Source organism: Aspergillus sclerotioniger, assembly GCF_003184525.1.
Source record: "Aspergillus sclerotioniger CBS 115572 chromosome Unknown BO94scaffold_1, whole genome shotgun sequence".
NCBI classification, from domain to species: Eukaryota; Fungi; Ascomycota; class Eurotiomycetes; order Eurotiales; family Aspergillaceae; genus Aspergillus; species Aspergillus sclerotioniger.
In genome coordinates, this window is record NW_020290991.1 from 1361268 (window position 1) to 1380792 (window position 19525).

Sequence of the window (19525 nt, forward strand, 5' to 3'; positions counted from 1 at the left end):
TGCGTGGCTACCGTGCCTCAAAATATGTCCTAGCGGAAATTTTGTTCTCAGACAGCCTCCAATGTTCAGCAAGCATGTACAGTAACTGGTCATAGATTTAAAACAAAGAGATAAAATAAAAGAAATGAAGATTGACATTGACAACCCAATGCATAAAGCATAAGCACACCTCAGAAGTATGGTAGTTAGCCAATCGGCATGTGATCTTATCAGCGGCCGATAACCACATCTTTTTTCCACACCTCCAACTCTCCATCACCATCACCATCACCATCATCACCACCACCACCACCTACACCACCACCCCCCAATCCAACACCCCTCCAACCAACGACCCCTAGCATCAACCAACCCAACCCAACCAACCCCCAAAAATGACATCCAAACCCCACATCGCCCACACCCTCCTAACCCGCGCACACTCCCCCGACACCGCGCAAACGCTCTTCACCGAACGCATAAAACAAAAACCTCTCTACATCCGTCCCACCTCCCCAACCCCCTCCGACAACCGTTCCCGCCGACGCCTCCACCGCATCCGCAAAAAGACCTACTTCCTACGCAAACAAAAGCCCCAACCGCTCTCCGCGCGCGAGAAGCGCGCCACCGGCCTCCACGCCCTCCCCAAGGAAGAATGCAAATATGCCATATTCCAAGAACTGCATGGGATGTGGGTGCGGTATATGCAGGAGATGTTAGAATTAGGGGAGAAGAAATTCAAGCCGCCGATGAATCCCACCGCGCATGGAAGTAAACTTGTAAGTGCGGATTTTCATGGTGCGGAGGTGGAGGTCGTGAGGAGTAGGTGTGAGGGGAGGGTAGGGGTTAGGGGGATTGTGGTTAGGGATACGAAGTTTACGTTTGTGGTTGTTACGAGGGGGGATGAGGTTAAGAGTACGTCTGTCCTTTTTTTTCTGATTTGTTTCTGGGGGTGGGGTTGTGCTGACTGTGGTTGTGTAGCTATTCCGAAGGAGCAGACGATTTTTCGATTTTGGGTGCCGTTGCCTGTGTCTGAGGCGGCGATGGATGTGGATGGGGCTGGGACATCGTCGACGGAGGTGGGTGATGCTGGTGCTGGCAAGGGAAAGGAGCTCGTGTTTGAGCTTCATGGCAGTCAGTTTCAGAATCGGCCGGTTGATAGGGCGAATAAGAAGTTCAAGTGGCGGAATGTGGATTATATTTGAACTGCCGAGGGAAATTTATCACCAGGTGTGATGATCATTTTATATTGGCATTGCAAGGAATAGTCTGGGAGACTATCCTCCAGAAGCCGAGTCTACACCCAGACGAGCCATCTCAATAAGGTGGATGTGCGTTGTGAAATGCACCGTCGCATCCTGCAGTCTGCGCGTCTGGTATGAGTTTGTGTATCAAGCTGGCTTGCTTTGATACAGCTCTTACCAGTGACGGGAAGCATACCACATGGATGACGCATCGCAATATCCGCGTCAATATGAGTCAACGGAGGAGCGATGACTACAAAGAAGAGCCTTGCTGTCCAGTGAAGAGTCGAGGTCGACAGGGCCCTGGTTCGGCAAGTTGGCGACAATGGTACGAGGCATGCCATAGTGCATTAGAGCTTCGTATACTCGAAACTACGAGAAGTGTGCATGAGAATCAATGGAATAGACAAGTCCAAGTTCATTTTTGTCTGATTGTAGGTCTTAGGATCATGGTATGAATTCTCAATTCTGGTTAAGTCCGAAGTTCTGCACAAACATGCTTCCGGAATCCTGATCCAGTAGCTGAAGCGCTTCCTGAACTTGTTGGACGAGGACCATGAGCCGTACAAGCCAACACCGGGTTGTATCAAGTCCATGTGCATCTCTGCTGGATTAGGTGTAGATGTACAGCGTGACGTCCTCTGACCCTGCGATTCTGCTTGAACGCAGGTATACGGTATGCTGCGACCTGCAGCAGATCAAGATGATCAATAGCCATAAAGCGTAGAGGACATGAGCATCACATTCCACCCCATTCAATGCTGAAAGTCCTCACGCTACTGGGATCCCCATCGGAGCCCTCAGCTCCTCCAATAAGAAACCCCTTCTTCACACCCGTACCTAGTCGACCACCAGCAACTATCTTCATCAAATCAAACTCCTCATCCCAATCAGCAGCGACACCCAGGAAGTGGGAATGGAACCGCAAGGGATCACCAGGATAGACGAGATACTGGCAGCCGAACCGCAATCCAGGCGACAAAAAGTAACCCTCGGAGTGCAGGTGAGCGAACAATGGGTATGAGGCAGGCACATCAGGAAGAGGCAGCCGTTGCTCAGCAGACGACTCATACGGAAGAGGCGGATAGGATGTAGCAGGCGTGACTCCCATAGCCGTGCCATACGGAGCAGCAGTCGAAGAACGACGTGATGCCTGGTCAGATCCCTGATCGTTTGCGAACAAATCAACAACCGAGCCCTCACCAGGACTATTAGCAACAGGCGGCTGCTCCGACTTTCTCGCCTTTGCGGCCTTCTTTTCTTCTATTTTCTTTAAAGCTTTCTCGCGTTGCTGCTCCTTTCGATCGTTCTGCAGCCGCATGGCATGCTGGCCCTGGGATTCTAGCTCACGGAGATACTTCTTTCGGTCCTCTTCCATGAGGGATCGCATTCCATCCTTTTGGACTTTTACCTCGTCTACAATGCACGCTACACCTTTCTCCACGAGCAGCCGCGCCTCTTCAGGCATCAGCTTCAATGGCAAGCCCAGGAAGACATTCTGTTGTGGGATTTGGGGCAATGTGCCGCTTAACACGCCGCATATGTGATACTCGCGTCTCAGATACGTAACGGCATCAATAGAGAAGAGAAAGTAGCTACCCGCGATATACGAGATCGGAATAGGAAGGGTGGGTTCGATGTCCATTTTAGCGGCTAGGGCAATTATCAAGTATCTGCTGCGACTGATTGAACGTTAGCGTTCGGCTTTCTCAAAGACTGATGAAATAATAGCGGCAAGAGAAAGCTAATCATTTTCGATACGTTTCTCAATCACATATGCTCGTTTAATGAGATTATTTTTGAGCTTCAGGGGATTGACAGATTATAGTATTTATATAATCATGCAAGCAAACAATTAACGCGAAAGGGACAACTGCTTACCATCAATAAAACTCAGCATTAGAGTATTGAATTGAAAGAATGATGCTCGTGGACTTGACCAGCAAATCCCGGTGTCGTTGAATGAGTGATGAGAACAGAAGCGAGAAAAAATATTCGGTGGGGGAGCTCTTAAACAGCTGCCCGAATGGCGCTTTGCCTATTCCAGCTAGTGCAAAGTACTGATTAGTCATACAATATGGCCAACGGTTGTGCTGCCCAGAGATTCTTAGAGCTATCCCCGCGTAAGGGGTTTATCATTGTTTAAAGCTCATCCAGTGGCTGTTGCCGCTTCATTCGCAATGAACTTCCTCTTCCTACTATTCTTGGTGTTCTTCGCACCCTTTCTGCTACTCCTAGGTAACGCCGCTCTTCCATCCTCGATGATACCTGCTGACACCACGAAGCATGGCTTGGGTTCTCTCGTCTTCGATCTCATTTCTCATCAGAACCGGGGCTTGACTCATATGGGAGGCATTACTTCCGATCGATGGGCAACACTGGCTCCGCCATGTCTGAGCAGATCGAGCTGGAGAATATGCTGGGGAACTCAGATCATGAGGAATGATCTGGGTAGTTGTTCTTAGTCTGAACCCACGTGCGGTCTAGAACTCAAGATCTGCCTTTTTAGGCATTCCACCCGTCACTGCGGCATCCTGTCCTTCCTTGTCTCCTTCGTCTGGTGGTAGACTGAATGGCTTAATCTCGAACCTCTTCCGGCTAAGCGTAAACGCCCAATCCAATCCGATGTTCTGATCACTGCCACCGCCACGTTCGTGCAGCACTGGTAGCCGATGGACTTTCAGCATGCCTTGTGGTGGTTCTTCGTGAGATGTAGCGGCACCGGAGGTGGCGAGGGCGTCGGAGGAGTGCGGGAAGGGACATAGCTCAATGACCCCATCGCTCAATATTTCCATCCATCGCACGAGGCCTGTTGAACGGGGGAAGAGAGATAGCGGCAACGTGACCATTGCTGTGATCCGTGCTCCCTGTGCGCTCATCATGGCCCTGAGGGAATGCAGGAATGGCAAAAGGTTATCGGGCTGGCTGGTTTCGGGTGGGTATATGGTGGGGTTCAACAAAGAAGGGATAACGATGCGGTGGACCGTATTTTGTGGACATGATGCAATTGCGGCCTGGAGACGCTTTTGAATCGACACGAGCAAAGGCTCGTTCGACGGCGCAAGTGGTATATAGTTCAGGTTGGTTATGGAAGGGTGGGTGAGACGTTTCGTGAGGTCAAAGGCGTGGCAGAATGCTGGTCGCTTATCCACATTTGCATCGGTAGCGGATTGGCTCTGGTCTCCTGAAGGTGTTGCGGAGGCTGAGTTTGTTAATGCAACCGCTCTGAAATAATATTGGGATAGAATGCGAGTTACCTCTTGATCCAGCGACTCCTGCGCCAAACTCGCCCAGACGCTCGTACCGCCAGGCAATCTTCATGCGCTCGCCTTTCCGTTTGTCCTGCTTCTCATCGACAGCATCAGCAGGACCAAGCAGCCCCGGTAGACTTCTGCCCCATTGTTCGGGCATTCCGACGACATGGACCTTCTGGTCCTGCACAACACCTTCCGCCGCGTAGTACCGTAGCAATGCACCGGCAAAATCTGTAGTGCCATTCTCCTCCACCAGTAGTATCTTTCCTAGGGGAAGTCCTCCGTGCCCAGCCAAGAGATTATCAAGCGATGGAGTTCCTGTTGAAGTAGTCGGTCGTCCATCGTCGGGGGAGGGGCGAACTCCGGGTGTCGATTCCGGCGTTGCAGGTGCCTGTTGTGGCTGCGCGTTCGAATTGACGGCACCGTTGCGATCAACACCTGCCGAGAGTCCTATATTTCTTTTGCGAAAAGACATTGTGTGATTTGGTTGAGTAATGAAAGCTGTGGACCGACAGATACTTTGAAGATTTGCTGCGGGGCAGCTTCCGGAAAGTAAAAGCGGCGGCGCGCTAAAAGTCGAGCAAAAAAGCTGTCCGCTCTCAACCCTCACTTTCACGTCCGCTGTTACCACCACGCCTCCTGTCACCCGCGCACATCCCTGCATCTTCGGCTTCTGAGATTCGCAAAATCGTCGACTTCTCACCCTTTCGCGAAAACTTGCGCATCGATTGAAGGCTCAAAGCCACCGCCGCAACTATGTCCGACCCATTACTCTTCGAAGACACTTTCACGATCACCTCCATCAACTCGCAGAAATATGACCGTGTCTCGCGTCTGAGCTGCAACTCCACCGACAACTTCACCCACTTCACTCTCGATGTGAACTCCGAGCTTTACCCCTGTGCCGTCGGTGAATCCGTTTCCATGGCCCTGGCGTCGACGCTGTCTCTGGATGGCAAGGAAGACTCTGGATCGAAGGGCTGGAGGGAGGTTGGAATGGGCGAGAACACCTTGGCCAACGACTACGATTACGTTTGCCACGGAAAGGTCTACCGCTTCGAGGAGGGTTCCAGCCAGGGAAACATGTAAGATCCCACGCTTAATCGCGCAGTCGCGTGATTCAACCTGTGACATGGCCGAGGCCTTTTGAACAATGACTGACCAAGAATACGTTTAGGGCCGTCTTCATCTCCTTCGGTGGACTGTTGCTTTACCTTGAAGGTCCTTACAAGAAGCTGGCACCTTTGAGAATCGACCACGTGTATCTGCTCCTGAAGAAATAGATAAATTTCCGCGACCGTCGAATTTTGTCTCCAGAAGTATGGGGCATATGCCCGTTCTGTCCGGATAGTCAGAAAAGTCTTTGCATTGATTGGGGTACTTCGGTTGCAGCGCCGGCGTTTGATTGGTGATTGGGTATATCAAATAGAACATTAAACATTTCTCTACAACAATTGTCTGATTCTTATTCTCGAGTCAGTTGTAGCTCACTTCATCACGTGGGACGCGGTTGGGAATTCAAAGCGGCGGTGCACCCTTGCGACGATTTCCAGGTAGTCTGGCTCGTTCTCTGGCGTAATGATACCGTGTCTGATGAAGAAGTCAATCAAGACAACAGCACAGTTGGGCTTGAATTCCCCATTGGCCATTGCCGCCTTTGTTTCTTCAACCGTGTAGAGATTGAATTCCTCTACTTCGGTGTCACAGGGCTTAGGGACAATGTCAGCCCCAACCTTGATATCGAAGACATACTCGACCTCTGGCTGCACCATATCAGTCTCACCCCCAGCTTTCGAGCTCCGGACATAGGTGTACGTAACACAGCCAGCCGCAGTAGCGTTAGCCCTGACAACGTCCTCCGGAAGGGACGCTTCCTCCATGGCTTCACGAACGAGACATTCAAACGGATGCTCCGTGGTGCTCATTCCACCCGCCACAGAGTTATCCAGCATACCGGGATATGTCTGCTTCGTTCTCGAGCGTCTGGGAACCCAAATGCGAAGACCATCCGCGTCGTCGACGTAACAGGTGGAATGGACACCGTATGAGACGACACCAAACAAAGGAGTAGCAGACCGTTCCATCTCCAGCAGGAATTCACCGCCTGGTCCGTAGACTGGGTACATTTCGTTGCGCCATCCTTTCAGGATATCAAACGTTCCCAGTTCCACAGCCTTATCGAGGGACTTGGCCACCAGTTGACTGCGCTGTTCAGGTGTAGCGTCAGCAGGAGCGACGAGGGTGACAGTCCGGTTCGCGGTGTCGATTGACCAGCAGTCCGAAAGTGAGAAGAACTTCTCTACAGTAGAGTTCAGGATGTATCCGAGAGCAGCATCGCAACCGGCAACTTTGAAAATGTGATAGTTCTTCAGATGTTCGAGATACACTGCGGGGTTATCTTCGTAGTACGGAAATCTAGCACCAAGATCTTTCAGTTAGATGCAAAGCCGCCGAGGCAGTCAAAGAGAGACTCACCTATCGCACTCATTAACCAGATCAAGGTATGACTTGCCCATGATGCCAGAACAGAAATATTAACAAATGACAGCTATGTACAACGACTGCAGCCTTGTTACTCAACAGGAGTCACTAGTCACCGACAGGGGCTGCCAGCAGCAGCACCGCCCTGCGTCTTCCGAAGACCGGGCGCGCGGGACTGCCCTTATCGATAAGGGCAAAAGCCGACCATTTCGTCACCAGTCTTTCTTTGAGGTTCCATCATGGAACGCGCCAGGAATTTCTTCTAAAGCTATCTATTTCTCCGCTCGGGAGCTCCAATACCTTAATGATGCATCGCAATTCCACCTCACTACTCTAATCCAGCTGTACATATAACCCTACCAACCCATCACATACACCTCATCTACATACTATACAATACATCACTCTTGATTCGTCCCCGCCATGTTCTCCGTCATCATACCAGACCGGCCGTGTCTGACCGACATCGTCGCAGTCGAGACACAACCAAACGGCCAAACCACCAAGTTCGCCTTCAACTTCCCTCTTCCGCCATCATTATCCGAACTTGTCGTCTTCTTCCTCCCCGGCACCGTCCTTCCCCCCGACACCGCCGCAGCAATCTACATCCAATTCCCCGATCCCAACAACGCCCCTCAGTTCCGCTTCATCGGAGCTCTAGCCAACGAGCGACCGTCTGCGATACTTAAAGTTCAGCCACCGCAAATCCCCGGGCTACAAAATGGGGAGGGAATGATGGGCGCAACGCCCATGGTGACGTTGGGGATCTCGCTGGAGCCTGTTCAAACCGTTGCACCGCAGGTCGCTGCGTTGGAGGCGGAACAGGTTGGCCCGGGGGCGTTGGTGCGACACACACGGCAACAGAAGGAGATTACCACCAAGGTGTTGGCACAGCGGATTATTGGGAATGCGTTCAACTTCTTGGCTAGTTTTGCGTCGTCGGATCCGAGTAATAAGGGGCAGGAGGTTGTTCCGCTGAAGACTTTCAGGGATTGGTGGACGAAGTTTGAGAGGAAGGTGGAGATGGATCCGACTTTCTTGGAGAGGGAGGATCCTTCGGCTACGGGGTGATTTGGCATACTTTTTTTTCTGGCAGTGGGGTTGGGATGTTCGTGTTTCGGAGGATTTGTGATTTTGAGCGTTTGGGGTTTGCTATAAATGGGTTTGCGAATTTGGTGTCCAACTTTTGGTTGCTCTATACCATCGTTACGGTCATTTGGCTAGACGCGCTTGGTTGGAGGTTCTAACCATTTGCATCATTTTAATGGATAGGATATCCAATCTTGATTCTCTATATGTGTTTCGCGCATAGCTATTGGAGTTGAAGTCATCGTTAACCAGCCTGCACTCTTCCCAGTCTATTTAATTGGATGGCTACTCTATTCAAGGAAGAACTTCAGGAACGCCATGGTAATAGCAATCCCGTCATGTGGGATACCAGCGCGACCCAGAGCATCTTCTGATTGTTCTTTCGAGAAAAGGCCAGTCGCAGTTCGCAGAGTGATAAGTTCCGTCATAATGTCTCCTCTGAACTCAGGGTGGCCCTGGACAGTGATCAATTTTCCGGGGACATACATGCCTTGCACTGCGCACTTTGGCGATGCGCCCAGGGAAACAACCTCCGACGGGTATCCGTAGGCGACATCTTGGTGCATCTGATGGATGCGCTGCAAGATGATTCGTTAGCAGTAGAGCATAATCCTCCCAAACAGAATAATATGGATGTGAGTGTGTTGGCAGGGTAGTGCCGACAACAAAGGGAAGTACACATACAAGCTTATCCCTCCCGAACAGCTGCTTCCCGGTCTCAGTCAAGTCCACCTCACAGACTGCAAGCTCCCATCCTGCAGTGTTACGGCCAACCCTGGCGCCAAGGGCACGTGCCATGATCTGATGTCCGAAGCAGATTGCAAAAATCTTGACCCGCTTGTCCTCAAAAGCTTTCTTGGTGTATTCCACCAATTTGAGAATCCATGGGTGGTCCTCAAACGAATCGTGTTCTAGGACATATGAGTCACAGGTTGCGCGCGCCTTGCAGAGTGCAGATGCACCACGGAATTGAGGGACTTACTTGACCCAGACAAAACAATCGCATCTACATCCTCCAGGTTAGGGTACTCTTGAGCAGTCACGACGTCCCACCCTGAGATTTCCAGACCAGTCTCAGGGTCTAGCTTTTCGGATTGGCCTAGAGCTGCGGCACTTTCACGGAGCAGCAGTGAGAAAACGCCGCGATAGCCTCCATACTTGATGTTTACTTTTTCAACCGGGGTGTCGCATTCAAGGACGGCGATACGAAGTGGGGCCATTGTGGTGGAGGGAGGGGCAATTCAGTGATTCGAAGATAGGGGCCGAGAAGGGAGCAGCTGCAGGAGGGAGCCAGAAAGATGTAGGCTTGCACAGCTTGCGGAACGATATTCCGTTGGTTAGAACTATGTAGGAAAGGTGGCCTGTGACCGTATGAATCATAGTTGTCACCGCTTTGCCTCGAGGCTCGGAAGTGCATCCCGTTCGGACCGAATCCACCAAATCCCGCGGAGGGGTTCCCTATCTCCTAAATCTCTCAAAAACGACGCAGCCGCCTTGATAAGGAATACACTCGAGATGCCTGATAGGGCGGCCTGAAGGCTATCTGGTGGTTGTTCATGCATCCCGTATGCGGGGAAGATGTCATACAATGGCCACGGGATGGCTCTTGCTTTTTGGACCAGAGGTAATTGGCTGTTCGGTTTGTAGGTTTTGCTTAGCTTTGGGCTGAGATGTATTTCATGTTGCATATAAGATGCAGTTGTGATTGAACCATGTCGGTAGGAGAGCTGTGATAGGGTCCATAATGTATTATTTGCTGGATATGCCGGCTTGCATGCATAATCATGTGTGACTTGATACAGCATTCGGCTGACCCGTCGAGTTGGACGACATGCCTTTCTCCATATTCGACTCACATCAAAAAGGTTTCGCCTTTGCAGACGCTGCTCTGACGACGACAGAGATCGGCTTTCTGTCCGAGGAATATCATATTTATTATCAATACATACTTGATCAATCGCAATATAGCAGTCACGCAATCGCCCCAGACAATGACAAAGGGAGCCGCGCCCCCATCTTCGGTATTGATGCCTTACCGGAATACATCGATAGTACTAGATAGTAGATACGGGATACGCTGCAAGACCACTATTCCCATCCGGGTTAGACTATGCAGCGTCGCATACACAGTCTGTGATCCGATGACTGAGATTGAACCAATCAGCATGCGGGAATACACGTGATGTCGTGGGTGGGCCGAAATCGCAGGCTGAGCAAGACATCATTTGCGTGGATTCAGAGGGATCCTGTCCCGTGCATAAGGGATGAGGGGTTGGATTCAGCTATGCGGCTGGTCCGGATTACCAAACATCTTCCATGTCTTGTTGAGTTCACTTGACTCAATCCTGGAACCTGAAAGTAGATTCTTTGCGCAGGTCAAAATTTCAGGTCCTCGTGCCTTGGACCAACCAATGCAGCCGTCCAATTTTGTGGAGAATCGGCTTGTCTTTCGTGCAATAAAATGATGGAGACAAAGGCTGACCGTATCGAGTCATCCGTAGGTCCATGCGGGATGGACCCGGCTGCATCGTGCATTCTTAGTGCCGTTCCCTAGAAATCCCTCTATAAAATTCGGCCTGCCAGTGTATCAAGGTGAGTCGCACCTCTCGCTGTAGCTTTCTTCTTTCCTAAAACTTTCCCCCCCTGAATAAACTCTCCACTCCAATTTTGGTTTCTTTATGACATCTAAATATATTTTACCCTACAAACGCTTATTCTAGAGTGATTTCTTTTGGTACAGTTTTCCACACCGCATCTGCCGATTATGACTTTGCCCCATGCGGCAGATGGAAAGCCACCATTCCTTGATGCAACCGAGTCTACACCGTTGCTGAATGAATCCTCCCATCAACACTCATACACAAGTGAGGCCGATACAGATGTAGATAAGGATGTCGATCCTAGTCTGTCATCAACTGTCTTTGCTCCTGAAGAGGACCCTGCCTTGCTTAGTCTCTCCCGGGTTACTTCAATTCCCCAGGGGCTTGACATCGAACCTAATCTCGAACGCCTCCCTTCTGCTCCTGTGAGCCACAAACAAGTCCGAGATTCTGAAGATGGCTCTCCAGGTGAGCCCACCGGCTATGCTTCACGATTTATCAATGTGTCGCCAATGAGATTTTGGCTTATCTTCTCTGGTATCCTGATGGGATATTTGATTGGCTTCTTCGATTCTACCTTGATGGCTTCCAGTCATCCCGTTATAACATCCTACTTTGAGGCCTCAAACTCCGCGTCGTGGCTATCGACCGCATTCCTATTGACCTCCACTGCTTTCCTCCCGTTGTTTGGACGCATATCTGACACATTTGGAAGGAAGCCGGTCTACCTTTTCGCGATCGCCGTCTTTTTCATCACGACAGCATGGTGTGCAGCCGCCCAAAGCATATACAGCTTCATCGCTGCCAGGGCCTTCTGCGGTCTTGGAGCTGGTGGTGTCTTCTCCATGGGCATGATTCTCTCCAGTGATTTGGTCCGCCTCGAATACAGAGGCGTCTACCAGTCCTACATCAACCTTTGCTTAGGCACAGGAGGCTGCATGGGGCTGGCGTTCGGCGGGTTCTTGTGCGACCGGGTTGGATGGAGAGGTGCGTTCCTTGTGCAATTACCTTTCATCTTTGTCTATTTCCTGGTGGCTGCCTGGACAACCCCTGCCGACCTGGGCGTGAAAAAAGCGAAGACAGAACGAAAGTCTCTGCTGCAGCTTATCAGGAGCATTGACCTCGTGGGATCGCTTATACTGGTCCTTGGTGTGACTTCATTGATCATGGGACTCAATTTGGGTGGCAATGTGTTCAGCTGGTCTCATCCAATTGTCATCACGTCCTTGATCTCAGCCTTTATCTTTGCCATTGTTTTTGTTCGATATGAGCGAACCGTGGAGCGCGGAGTTATGCCGATATCCTTGCTGGTACAAGAGCCTCGTGCCAGCCTCATCTTTGGAAACTTTTTCGGGGCCATCTCCATCAACACCATGGTCTTCAACGCTCCGCTGTATTTCCAGGCAGTCAAGCTAGCTAGTCCGACTGACTCGGGTCTCAGACTGATTGGTTCAACCCTTGCGGTGACCGTTGCCAGTGTTTCGACAGGCTTCATCATCACTTGGACCAAAAAGCTCAAGCCAACTATCGTGTTCGGCGATATTTTTCTAGTTTTGGGAGGTTGCGCTGCCGCTTCAATGGGTGTTAACACGCCTGATTGGCTGGCGATGATTTGCGTTTCGCTGTCAAACCTTGGACAAGGGTGCTCATTTCCTTCAATCATGGTAGGGATTCTTGCCTCCACTGATCAGGGTGATCAAGCCGTGGCCACCACAACCTTGGGTTTGTGGAGAAATCTGGGCTCAGTGATGGGTGTGGCAACGAGCAGCTGGATTTTCCAGAATTCTCTCCTGTACCGCCTCGAAGAGATGGTTACAGGACCAAATAAGGAGGATGTTATCCTTCTCGTCCGCAAATCTGTCCACGCTGTCGCCAAACTCGATCCGATGCACCAGCACCAAGGTATGTCCACACTCTAATGCAGCGAGCCATACTAACATGATGTATAGTGATTGGAGCGTATGCTGCAGCCCTCCGTGCTACCTTCTTCTCTGCTGCTATCTGGGGTGCTCTTATGCTTATTCTGCACCTTCGAGCCCGGATCCCTAAACTGGGAACCAAAGCATGAGGATGCAACGGTGCTGATATGCCACAGTGCGTGACGGTTGACCAACGAAAGTAAACGACCATGACATAAACATTTGATAAAGCCATCCTTGGCCGTAAGAGGGTTGAATCTAAAAGTACGATTGATTGCTTCAAAAGTTTTGGATAAAGGTAATGTTAGGTACAAACTGAGAGCGCTATGATAGCGCTATGATTATAAGGCGAGACATTTTTTATCAGGGAATTAGTTCATATAGGAAAACGCAATAGACATCCCTCATTGAGTGGTAAATATAGCACAAAATACAATTAAATGAGTTGGACTGTTGAAGATCGGCGAATCTGCCTCGGCATTGATCAGATTGCCCTAGACCATTTTAGGATTAGCTCTCCGTCCCGGACTCACGACTCCCCGCGGATCTTTTGAGACCCTGGCATCTCTCTTTGTTGCGGCAGATGCTGTGGATTTGCGCCGTTATTTGTACTGTGCTCCTTTTGCCCTCGACCATCAGGTCTGTCTATGACTGTGTGATGTCGCTCTTTGCTTTACCGATGCTAACCGTATGTTTGCGCAGATCTGCGATTGTGAAACCGCTTCGAGGTATCGGTGCCTATGCATTCACGTTTCGGTGTCACTCTAGATTTGCGTACAACTTTCGATCGGTCCTAGTCGCCTTCGGCTACCCTCGTCTACTCCAACCGCCCCTGATACTTATGTGAAGTGGTACTGGAAGGAAAGCCCTACGGCACTATCGATCTCGTGGTTGGCCAGAATGCCCGGGAGTGACACTTTTGGGGGCTGAATCTGGGGCTTGCTGATGACCATATCCGAAGACTGGGACGGATCTATTGCGGTCGAGGCTCGACGGATAGATTCTGATTGCACAGCCTGATATGGCTTCAGCTATCAGCGACCATGTCTCTGCACCGTCGGATCTGGACCTTACACTGGATCTGACAGCATCCGGACATATTACCGATATACTCGAGTTCGACCTCGATGAAAACAGTGCAGCTGTTACAACCGAAGCCAATACCCAAGGAACGAGTCCGTCGGATGAGGGCGGGGTATCCACTCCGAACAGCACATCTTTGGAAACACCACGCACGTCGGTTGCCAAGCGCAAAGGCAAGATCGTCGTTACGAAGCCCAGGCGGGTTCGGACAGGCTGTTTAACATGTCGGGAACGCCACCTGAAATGTGATGAGGCTCTGCATCGATGCCAGAACTGCCGGAAGTCGGGCAGAGTATGCAGGCGCGGAATTCGCTTAAACTTTATAGATATTCAGAAATCCACACCTCCGCACTGTGTAGTTCGTATCCCAGCGAGTGGCGTGACGTTTCGGGATGAGTCGCGACTTATAGCGTCGGAGTATGTGGGCGGGATTGAGAGATATCCTCCCTTGGTAGCGGAGGCATCGCCGGAGAAGGGAACTGCGACAGGGTCTTCTTTGACCCCTAACCCTAGCACACAGAAAGCTTCCTTTGGACAAGGATTTGGGACGCCCCAGTCTGGGAACTTGGGCGGCGCATTCAACAGTTTGTCGCAGTTGACAAACACGCCATATTATGACCCAACTGCATCGTTTGCTCCTTTTCGGTCGACGAAACAGGGTCATATCAACGCCACAAACCATACGTGTCTCAATAATCCAGAAGAGGTTTATCTGCTACAGGTCTTTGTCGAAGAGGTTGGGTTGTGGATGGACTCAATGGATGCAGTGAAGCATGTAAGTACTATCCCTTGCGATGAGGCTTGCTCAGTAGCTTATTCGATAGTTCACGCATATACTGCCTTTTCATGCATTAGAGGAGCCCATGCTCCTCAAAGCTCTCCTGGCATGCGGTGCGCGGCACCTTTTCCATGTGGATGCCTCATATGGCGAGGAAAAGGCCGCGGAGTTGCATAATGTCGCCTCGCAATATCTTCTTCACTCGTTGCAAGATCCTGATCGTGACTCTGCCTTGTGTGCTACAACGGCGATCCTACTAAATATATACGAGTTGATGTCCGGTAGACCAATCCAAGGTATGAGTCACATTGCTGGTGCAAGAGCTTTGATCAAGGAGTGTCACTGGAATGCGAAGACACCGGGTCTTGGCGGTGCTTGTTTCTGGCTGAATGTAAGCATGGAATTACTTAACTGTCTGCACTTCAATTGGACACTCTCCTGGGACCCGGACAGATGGGGTGTTGAACTGGACCTGAATCATGCCCAGCCTAGTGTTGCAGGCAACGAAGAAGCATGGACGCACCAGATGGTCTTTATCTGCGCAAAAATTGCGAACTTCAGATCCTTAGCGCAGCCGCCATCACTAGAGGCATCGGCCAATGACATGCGGATCAGCCAGCGCTATCAGGAATGGTGTACTTACAATGACTGGTGTGATCAGTGGGCTAGAGCTGTACCCCGGTCTATGATGCCTCTCGGCTATCTTCATTCATGGCAAACAACTTCGAAATCTGTCTTTCCAGAGATCTGGTGAGCATCCAAGTAATTCCTGCAAACAAGGTTGTTGACATTTTCTAGGCTCATCAAGCGCTCTACGATCATCGCTCGACTGTTATATCATACCGCACGAATTCTTTTAACGAAAACAAACCCTGTCGAGCCAGAATTCAGTGCTGAGATGCAGACCATGCAGCAAAGCCATGCACGAGACATTTGCGGCCTCGTGGCACACTCAAGGGATCGGTAAGTCGAACGCCAGTCCATGCGAGCACTAGAAGCCCAAGCTGACCCCTCATAGCGGAGTCGCGAGTCTGTCCATCCGCTTCCTAGCCATTGCTGCAGAATGTCTAGCAACAAGGGAGGCCCAACAGGAAGCCTTCGAGATACTCGAAAATATTATAAAGCAAACCGGCTGGAAAGCCGAGCACGTGAAAAAGGAACTCCAGGAAGCCTGGGGCTGGAGTGATCCTCATGGTCCCCCGATGCATATGTCGGAAGATATTCTGGCGTTGTTAAACGGCGACCATTCTTTAGACGCAGCCCATGCGCCTGTTCGTCCCAAAATGCCGGCTGGAGTGATCAATCCGGTCATGGCTAGTGCGGACTTTTCGATGGAGAACCATCCCTATCGGGACTATTATGTTGCTCCGCATCGTTCTCTCAATCAGTATCCATACGGAGGGTTTTAGACTGGTGGAAATTGTCACTGGCGTTGGGGTTGATTGTTTGGCGTGATGTCGGGAGGAGATTGTCTTTTAGATACCATTAGAGTTGTGTTCGTTTCTTTGTATGTGTATCGGCATGCTGTACGATATTATCTATCTACGATATACTCTATCTAGCCTATACTCGATCGTGACATCCCCACTATGATGAGATGCGCAGAGTTTCTGTGAAGGCTTTCTGGAGATAGCTTGGTCCTTATAATCCAGTTACTCGCAAACTCCATTGGCTCCACGATATACCTAGATGCATTGGAATGGGTGTACCCAACTGCTCAGCTTATGAACAGCGGTACAGTTCTCATTGAGTTTGGGAAATCAACGAGATCATGTGAGGCCCGTCTTGGAGCAGAGAAGACGAACCTGCAACCTTTTGATCCACATGGTTCATGGGATATTGACTTTTGGTTTCAACAGAATCTCACACCTCTCTCATACTTCACCGGTAACAGTGCATGAAAGCTTTATTCGAACACCTCAAGTCGGTTCTTATGTCTTCTTTTTCAGTTATCGTCCACCATGGAGCAGCAGCAGCAGCAGCAGCAGCAGCGGGGATGACAACTCCCCGACCACTTGCATGCACCGGATGCTTCGTGTCCAATCAACCAACAACTCACCCCTGCTAGCTCGAGACGGCATAATCTGGGGATCTCAATTTGCGGGGTCATGCGGGGAAGCTATCATGTTTCATGAGCTATATAATGCCTGTGAAAATTATCCCCATGGCCACTACACCCCTGCAGTATCTTTCCCAATCCCTCGAAACCAACCCAACGCACAACAATGGACCCAGAAAAGACCTCCGGCGACGCCTCCCACATCGAGGACGCCTCATCCAACAGTATCCACCAAGGCGAATCCCTCGACTACCTCACCCCCAAAGAACAAAAACGACTCATGAGACGCATTGATGCCCGTCTCGTCGTCACACTCGGCTGCCTCTATTGTATCAGCTTGCTGGATAGAACCAACCTCGGGGCTGCCTCGGTTGCCGGGTATGGAAATCCAACCCCGCTTCAGGGCCAAGAGTTGGCTAACTCTATGATAGGATGCAGACGGACTTGGACATGAATGCCAAGAATAATGGATACAGTATTAGCTCGTTGGTGTTCTTCATTACCTATACGGTGTTCCAGGCGCCTGCCACGGTGATTATTCGGAAGTTGGGGCCGAGGTTGTTTCTTTCGGCCATTGTTTTGCTGTGGGGGGTGGTTATGATTGTAAGTATGGGTTGCGAGGATACGGTGATGTGGGGTGGTGGTGTTGACTGTATGTGAATAGGGTTTCGGCATGTCGCCTACTTGGCCGGTCTTGGCTGGGCTAAGGGTGATTCTTGGTGCCCTAGAGGCGGGGTTTTATCCGGGTTGCGTTTATCTTCTGAGTACCTGGTACACGCGATACGAGCTACAGAAGCGGAATGCCCTGTTCTATCTGATTGGGAGCACGGCGTCTGGGTTTGGTGGCATCCTGGCTTATGGGTTGATGCAAATGAATGGGATTGCGGGAAGAGCCGGCTGGAGGTGGATTTTCATCGTAAGTGTTCCGTTCATGGAAAGCTATTGATACATATCACTAACAGGTTCGATGGGATAGATTGAAGGGATCCTGACATGTGTCATGGGAATTGGATCCTATGCTATCCTGGTTGACTTTCCTGAACAGTCGCCCAAGTCATGGCACTTCCTGAATGAGGCCGAGGCAGCCTTTGTGGTGGCTACCATTGAGAATGATCGATCGGATGTTTACACAGAGCCATTTACCTTGAAAGGCTATCTCCGCAACGCAGGGGATAGTAAGTTATGGGCGTATGCCGCCTTGTATATGCTAACCACCGCTAATAGTTACTCGATTGCGTACTTTCTTCCGATCATTTTGGAAGATAGTATGGGGTTCTCGGTAGCAAAGGCCCAATGTCTTGTGGCACCTCCATATGTTGCTGCTGCAGTTGTGATGTATGTGGAGGCAATTTACGCGGACAAATGGCACCTGCGAGGACCCATTATTGCGGCAAATGCCGCGATGGGGCTGCTTGGATTGGCTCTTTTGGGCTATCTCAGTGAATCGGGACCACGCTACTTTGGCGTTTTTCTGGCTACTATCGCTGGTGAGTGAATTGGCTCGGCTGCTCATGGCAGTGATGTTGACAACTATAGCCAACGCGAATTGTCCGGCTTTGGTATCATGGCAAAGGTGATGTGTTTCTTGTTTCAATCTTCATGATACAATTATACTAACACTTCAATAGTAATAACGTTCGTGGGCAATGGAAACGTGCCTTCACATCCGCTACATTGATCGGCGGTGGTAGCATTGGAGGAATCATCGGGACGACAGTCTTCAGGGCGCAGGATGCCCCCAATTACCGGCCCGGATTGTTGACGACTATGATAGCTAATGCCCTGATTATATTGATTGTTGGGGGGCTTATCTGGAAGTTTCAGAAGGCGAACAAGCGGGTTGATAACGGAGGAAAGCCTATTGAAGGGTTGGCGGGTTTCAAGTATACGCTCTAGCCCATCAGAATATAGATATCAGTGGAACTTCCATCAATATTATCGGAATTAGTAGTTCTGATGAAGTATGTGGTTGGCAGAGATGGAAGGAGGTGACTGCCTGCCTTTAGAGGAAATCCCCGATATTCTTTGTTGCATGCAAGCAGTGGACTTTCCAAGCTCCCTGAGAGCGGCATATAAGACGCTTCTTCCTCCTCCTACATAGCATTATCATCTGAATTGTACTCACCATCGTCGCTGATATTCTCTCTATCCCCGTCTCTCTCACACTCATCAACTACAAAATGTTACTATCTCCCGATGAAACCATGGTTCTCGATGATACCATACCTCCCGAAGATATCGGACCTCTCAAAACACCTCCAAATCATCCTACCATGATCGACGACATCATGATCGAAATCACCGCCAGCAGCACCGCCAGTCTCCCCCACCTAACCGGCCCAGTCGACTACGAGCTCTGGTGCGAAGCCCTTGCAGCTGACCTGCGCTCAATCGGCTACTGGCCCATCATCTCCGACCCGAGGCCCATCACCACCGATCCCATCCTCGATGAACCCCGCTATCCTCCTCCCCCCGGCACCCCCCAACTCGAACTCAAACTCCCCCAATTCGAACTCAGCCTCCCCCTCCGCTTCTCCCCCTCCTACCGATGTCCCCGACCACCACATAACTCGCTCAACGACCGGGCTCGAATAATGATCCTGGAAACCCTCTCCCCGCAGATCCTAGCCGAAGTAGAACACATGTCATCGGCAAAGGACATCTGGACGTACCTGGACAGGAAGTACTATATTGTGAACCCGTTGGATGGGATAAAAGCCGCAATGGCGCTTCGATATGACAATGGAAAGTCTGTCTTGAGCTATGCGTTGAAGATGCAACATGCGCTAAGGAAGATCGATAGGGCGATTGCGCCGGGGGATCAGCGTGTGCCGGAGGCAATGAAAGTGCAGTTTTTGTTGTCTGGGTTGGGGGATGAGTGGAGGGAGTGGTTGGAGGAGAATGGGAGGGAGAAGGAGAAGGAGTTTATGGGGATGGGGCTTAAGGAGGCAGTGAGGGTTCTAGGGGAGAAGGAGGGAAGGAGTAGTTGGAATTGGGATTTTATTAAGGGTTGGTTTGATTGATTTGTGGGTTGGGTGT

General features: G+C 50.6%; 11 protein-coding genes across 11 annotated transcripts; 7 read left to right on the forward strand and 4 right to left on the reverse strand.

Moving 5' to 3' along the window:
* Nucleotides 1-265: 265 nt before the first annotated feature.
* BO94DRAFT_481568 (RNase P/RNase MRP complex subunit) lies at nt 266-1635 on the forward strand. Its single transcript, XM_025608865.1, has 2 exons — nt 266-894; nt 961-1635. Exons 1-2 carry the CDS (start codon nt 375-377, stop codon nt 1182-1184), a joined length of 744 nt encoding a protein of 247 aa, XP_025473377.1. The 5' UTR covers nt 266-374; the 3' UTR covers nt 1185-1635.
* Nucleotides 1586-3214, reverse strand: BO94DRAFT_530002 (tRNA splicing endonuclease subunit SEN34). Its single transcript, XM_025610579.1, has 2 exons — nt 3105-3214; nt 1586-2905 (listed from the first exon to the last, which is right to left on the reverse strand). The coding sequence occupies exon 2, from the start codon at nt 2866-2868 to the stop codon at nt 1963-1965; it is 906 nt and encodes a 301-aa protein (XP_025473378.1). The 5' UTR covers nt 2869-2905; nt 3105-3214; the 3' UTR covers nt 1586-1962.
* Nucleotides 3215-3343: 129 nt separating this feature from the next.
* BO94DRAFT_530003 (elongator complex protein 4) lies at nt 3344-5081 on the reverse strand. Its single transcript, XM_025610580.1, has 3 exons — nt 4481-5081; nt 3505-4425; nt 3344-3457 (listed from the first exon to the last, which is right to left on the reverse strand). The coding sequence occupies exons 1-2, from the start codon at nt 4950-4952 to the stop codon at nt 3707-3709; spliced, it is 1191 nt and encodes a 396-aa protein (XP_025473379.1). The 5' UTR covers nt 4953-5081; the 3' UTR covers nt 3344-3457; nt 3505-3706.
* A 9-nt stretch (nt 5082-5090) lies between these two features.
* Nucleotides 5091-5974, forward strand: BO94DRAFT_530004 (DNA-directed RNA polymerase core subunit RPB8). The gene is made up of 2 exons (XM_025610581.1): nt 5091-5562; nt 5655-5974. The coding sequence occupies exons 1-2, from the start codon at nt 5234-5236 to the stop codon at nt 5758-5760; spliced, it is 435 nt and encodes a 144-aa protein (XP_025473380.1). The 5' UTR covers nt 5091-5233; the 3' UTR covers nt 5761-5974.
* BO94DRAFT_16587 (thiamine pyrophosphokinase-related protein) lies at nt 5796-7086 on the reverse strand. Its single transcript, XM_025605904.1, has 2 exons — nt 6953-7086; nt 5796-6892 (listed from the first exon to the last, which is right to left on the reverse strand). Exons 1-2 carry the CDS (start codon nt 6991-6993, stop codon nt 5965-5967), a joined length of 969 nt encoding a protein of 322 aa, XP_025473381.1. The 5' UTR covers nt 6994-7086; the 3' UTR covers nt 5796-5964.
* A 124-nt stretch (nt 7087-7210) lies between these two features.
* Nucleotides 7211-8260, forward strand: BO94DRAFT_16662 (OPI10 family protein). Its single transcript, XM_025605907.1, has one exon. The coding sequence runs from the start codon at nt 7382-7384 to the stop codon at nt 8027-8029; it is 648 nt and encodes a 215-aa protein (XP_025473382.1). The 5' UTR covers nt 7211-7381; the 3' UTR covers nt 8030-8260.
* Nucleotides 8138-9349, reverse strand: BO94DRAFT_16679 (type 1 glutamine amidotransferase). The gene is made up of 3 exons (XM_025605908.1): nt 9030-9349; nt 8732-8958; nt 8138-8625 (listed from the first exon to the last, which is right to left on the reverse strand). Exons 1-3 carry the CDS (start codon nt 9265-9267, stop codon nt 8338-8340), a joined length of 753 nt encoding a protein of 250 aa, XP_025473383.1. The 5' UTR covers nt 9268-9349; the 3' UTR covers nt 8138-8337.
* A 1462-nt stretch (nt 9350-10811) lies between these two features.
* BO94DRAFT_453944 (putative MFS multidrug transporter) lies at nt 10812-12715 on the forward strand (the record flags this gene model as incomplete). Its single annotated transcript, XM_025607586.1, has 2 exons — nt 10812-12549; nt 12597-12715. The coding sequence occupies 2 exons, from the start codon at nt 10812-10814 to the stop codon at nt 12713-12715; spliced, it is 1857 nt and encodes a 618-aa protein (XP_025473384.1).
* A 431-nt stretch (nt 12716-13146) lies between these two features.
* Nucleotides 13147-16068, forward strand: BO94DRAFT_506030 (Zn(II)2Cys6 transcription factor). Its single transcript, XM_025609559.1, has 5 exons — nt 13147-13205; nt 13269-14424; nt 14474-15177; nt 15226-15390; nt 15446-16068. The coding sequence occupies exons 2-5, from the start codon at nt 13588-13590 to the stop codon at nt 15834-15836; spliced, it is 2097 nt and encodes a 698-aa protein (XP_025473385.1). The 5' UTR covers nt 13147-13205; nt 13269-13587; the 3' UTR covers nt 15837-16068.
* A 584-nt stretch (nt 16069-16652) lies between these two features.
* BO94DRAFT_592507 (phthalate transporter) lies at nt 16653-18382 on the forward strand (the record flags this gene model as incomplete). The annotated part of the gene is made up of 6 exons (XM_025616146.1): nt 16653-16864; nt 16918-17089; nt 17151-17402; nt 17463-17973; nt 18023-18059; nt 18115-18382. 6 exons carry the CDS (start codon nt 16653-16655, stop codon nt 18380-18382), a joined length of 1452 nt encoding a protein of 483 aa, XP_025473386.1.
* A 284-nt stretch (nt 18383-18666) lies between these two features.
* Nucleotides 18667-19509, forward strand: BO94DRAFT_592509 (uncharacterized protein; the record flags this gene model as incomplete). The annotated part of the gene is made up of 1 exon (XM_025616147.1): nt 18667-19509. The coding sequence occupies one exon, from the start codon at nt 18667-18669 to the stop codon at nt 19507-19509; it is 843 nt and encodes a 280-aa protein (XP_025473387.1).
* Nucleotides 19510-19525: the final 16 nt, after the last annotated feature.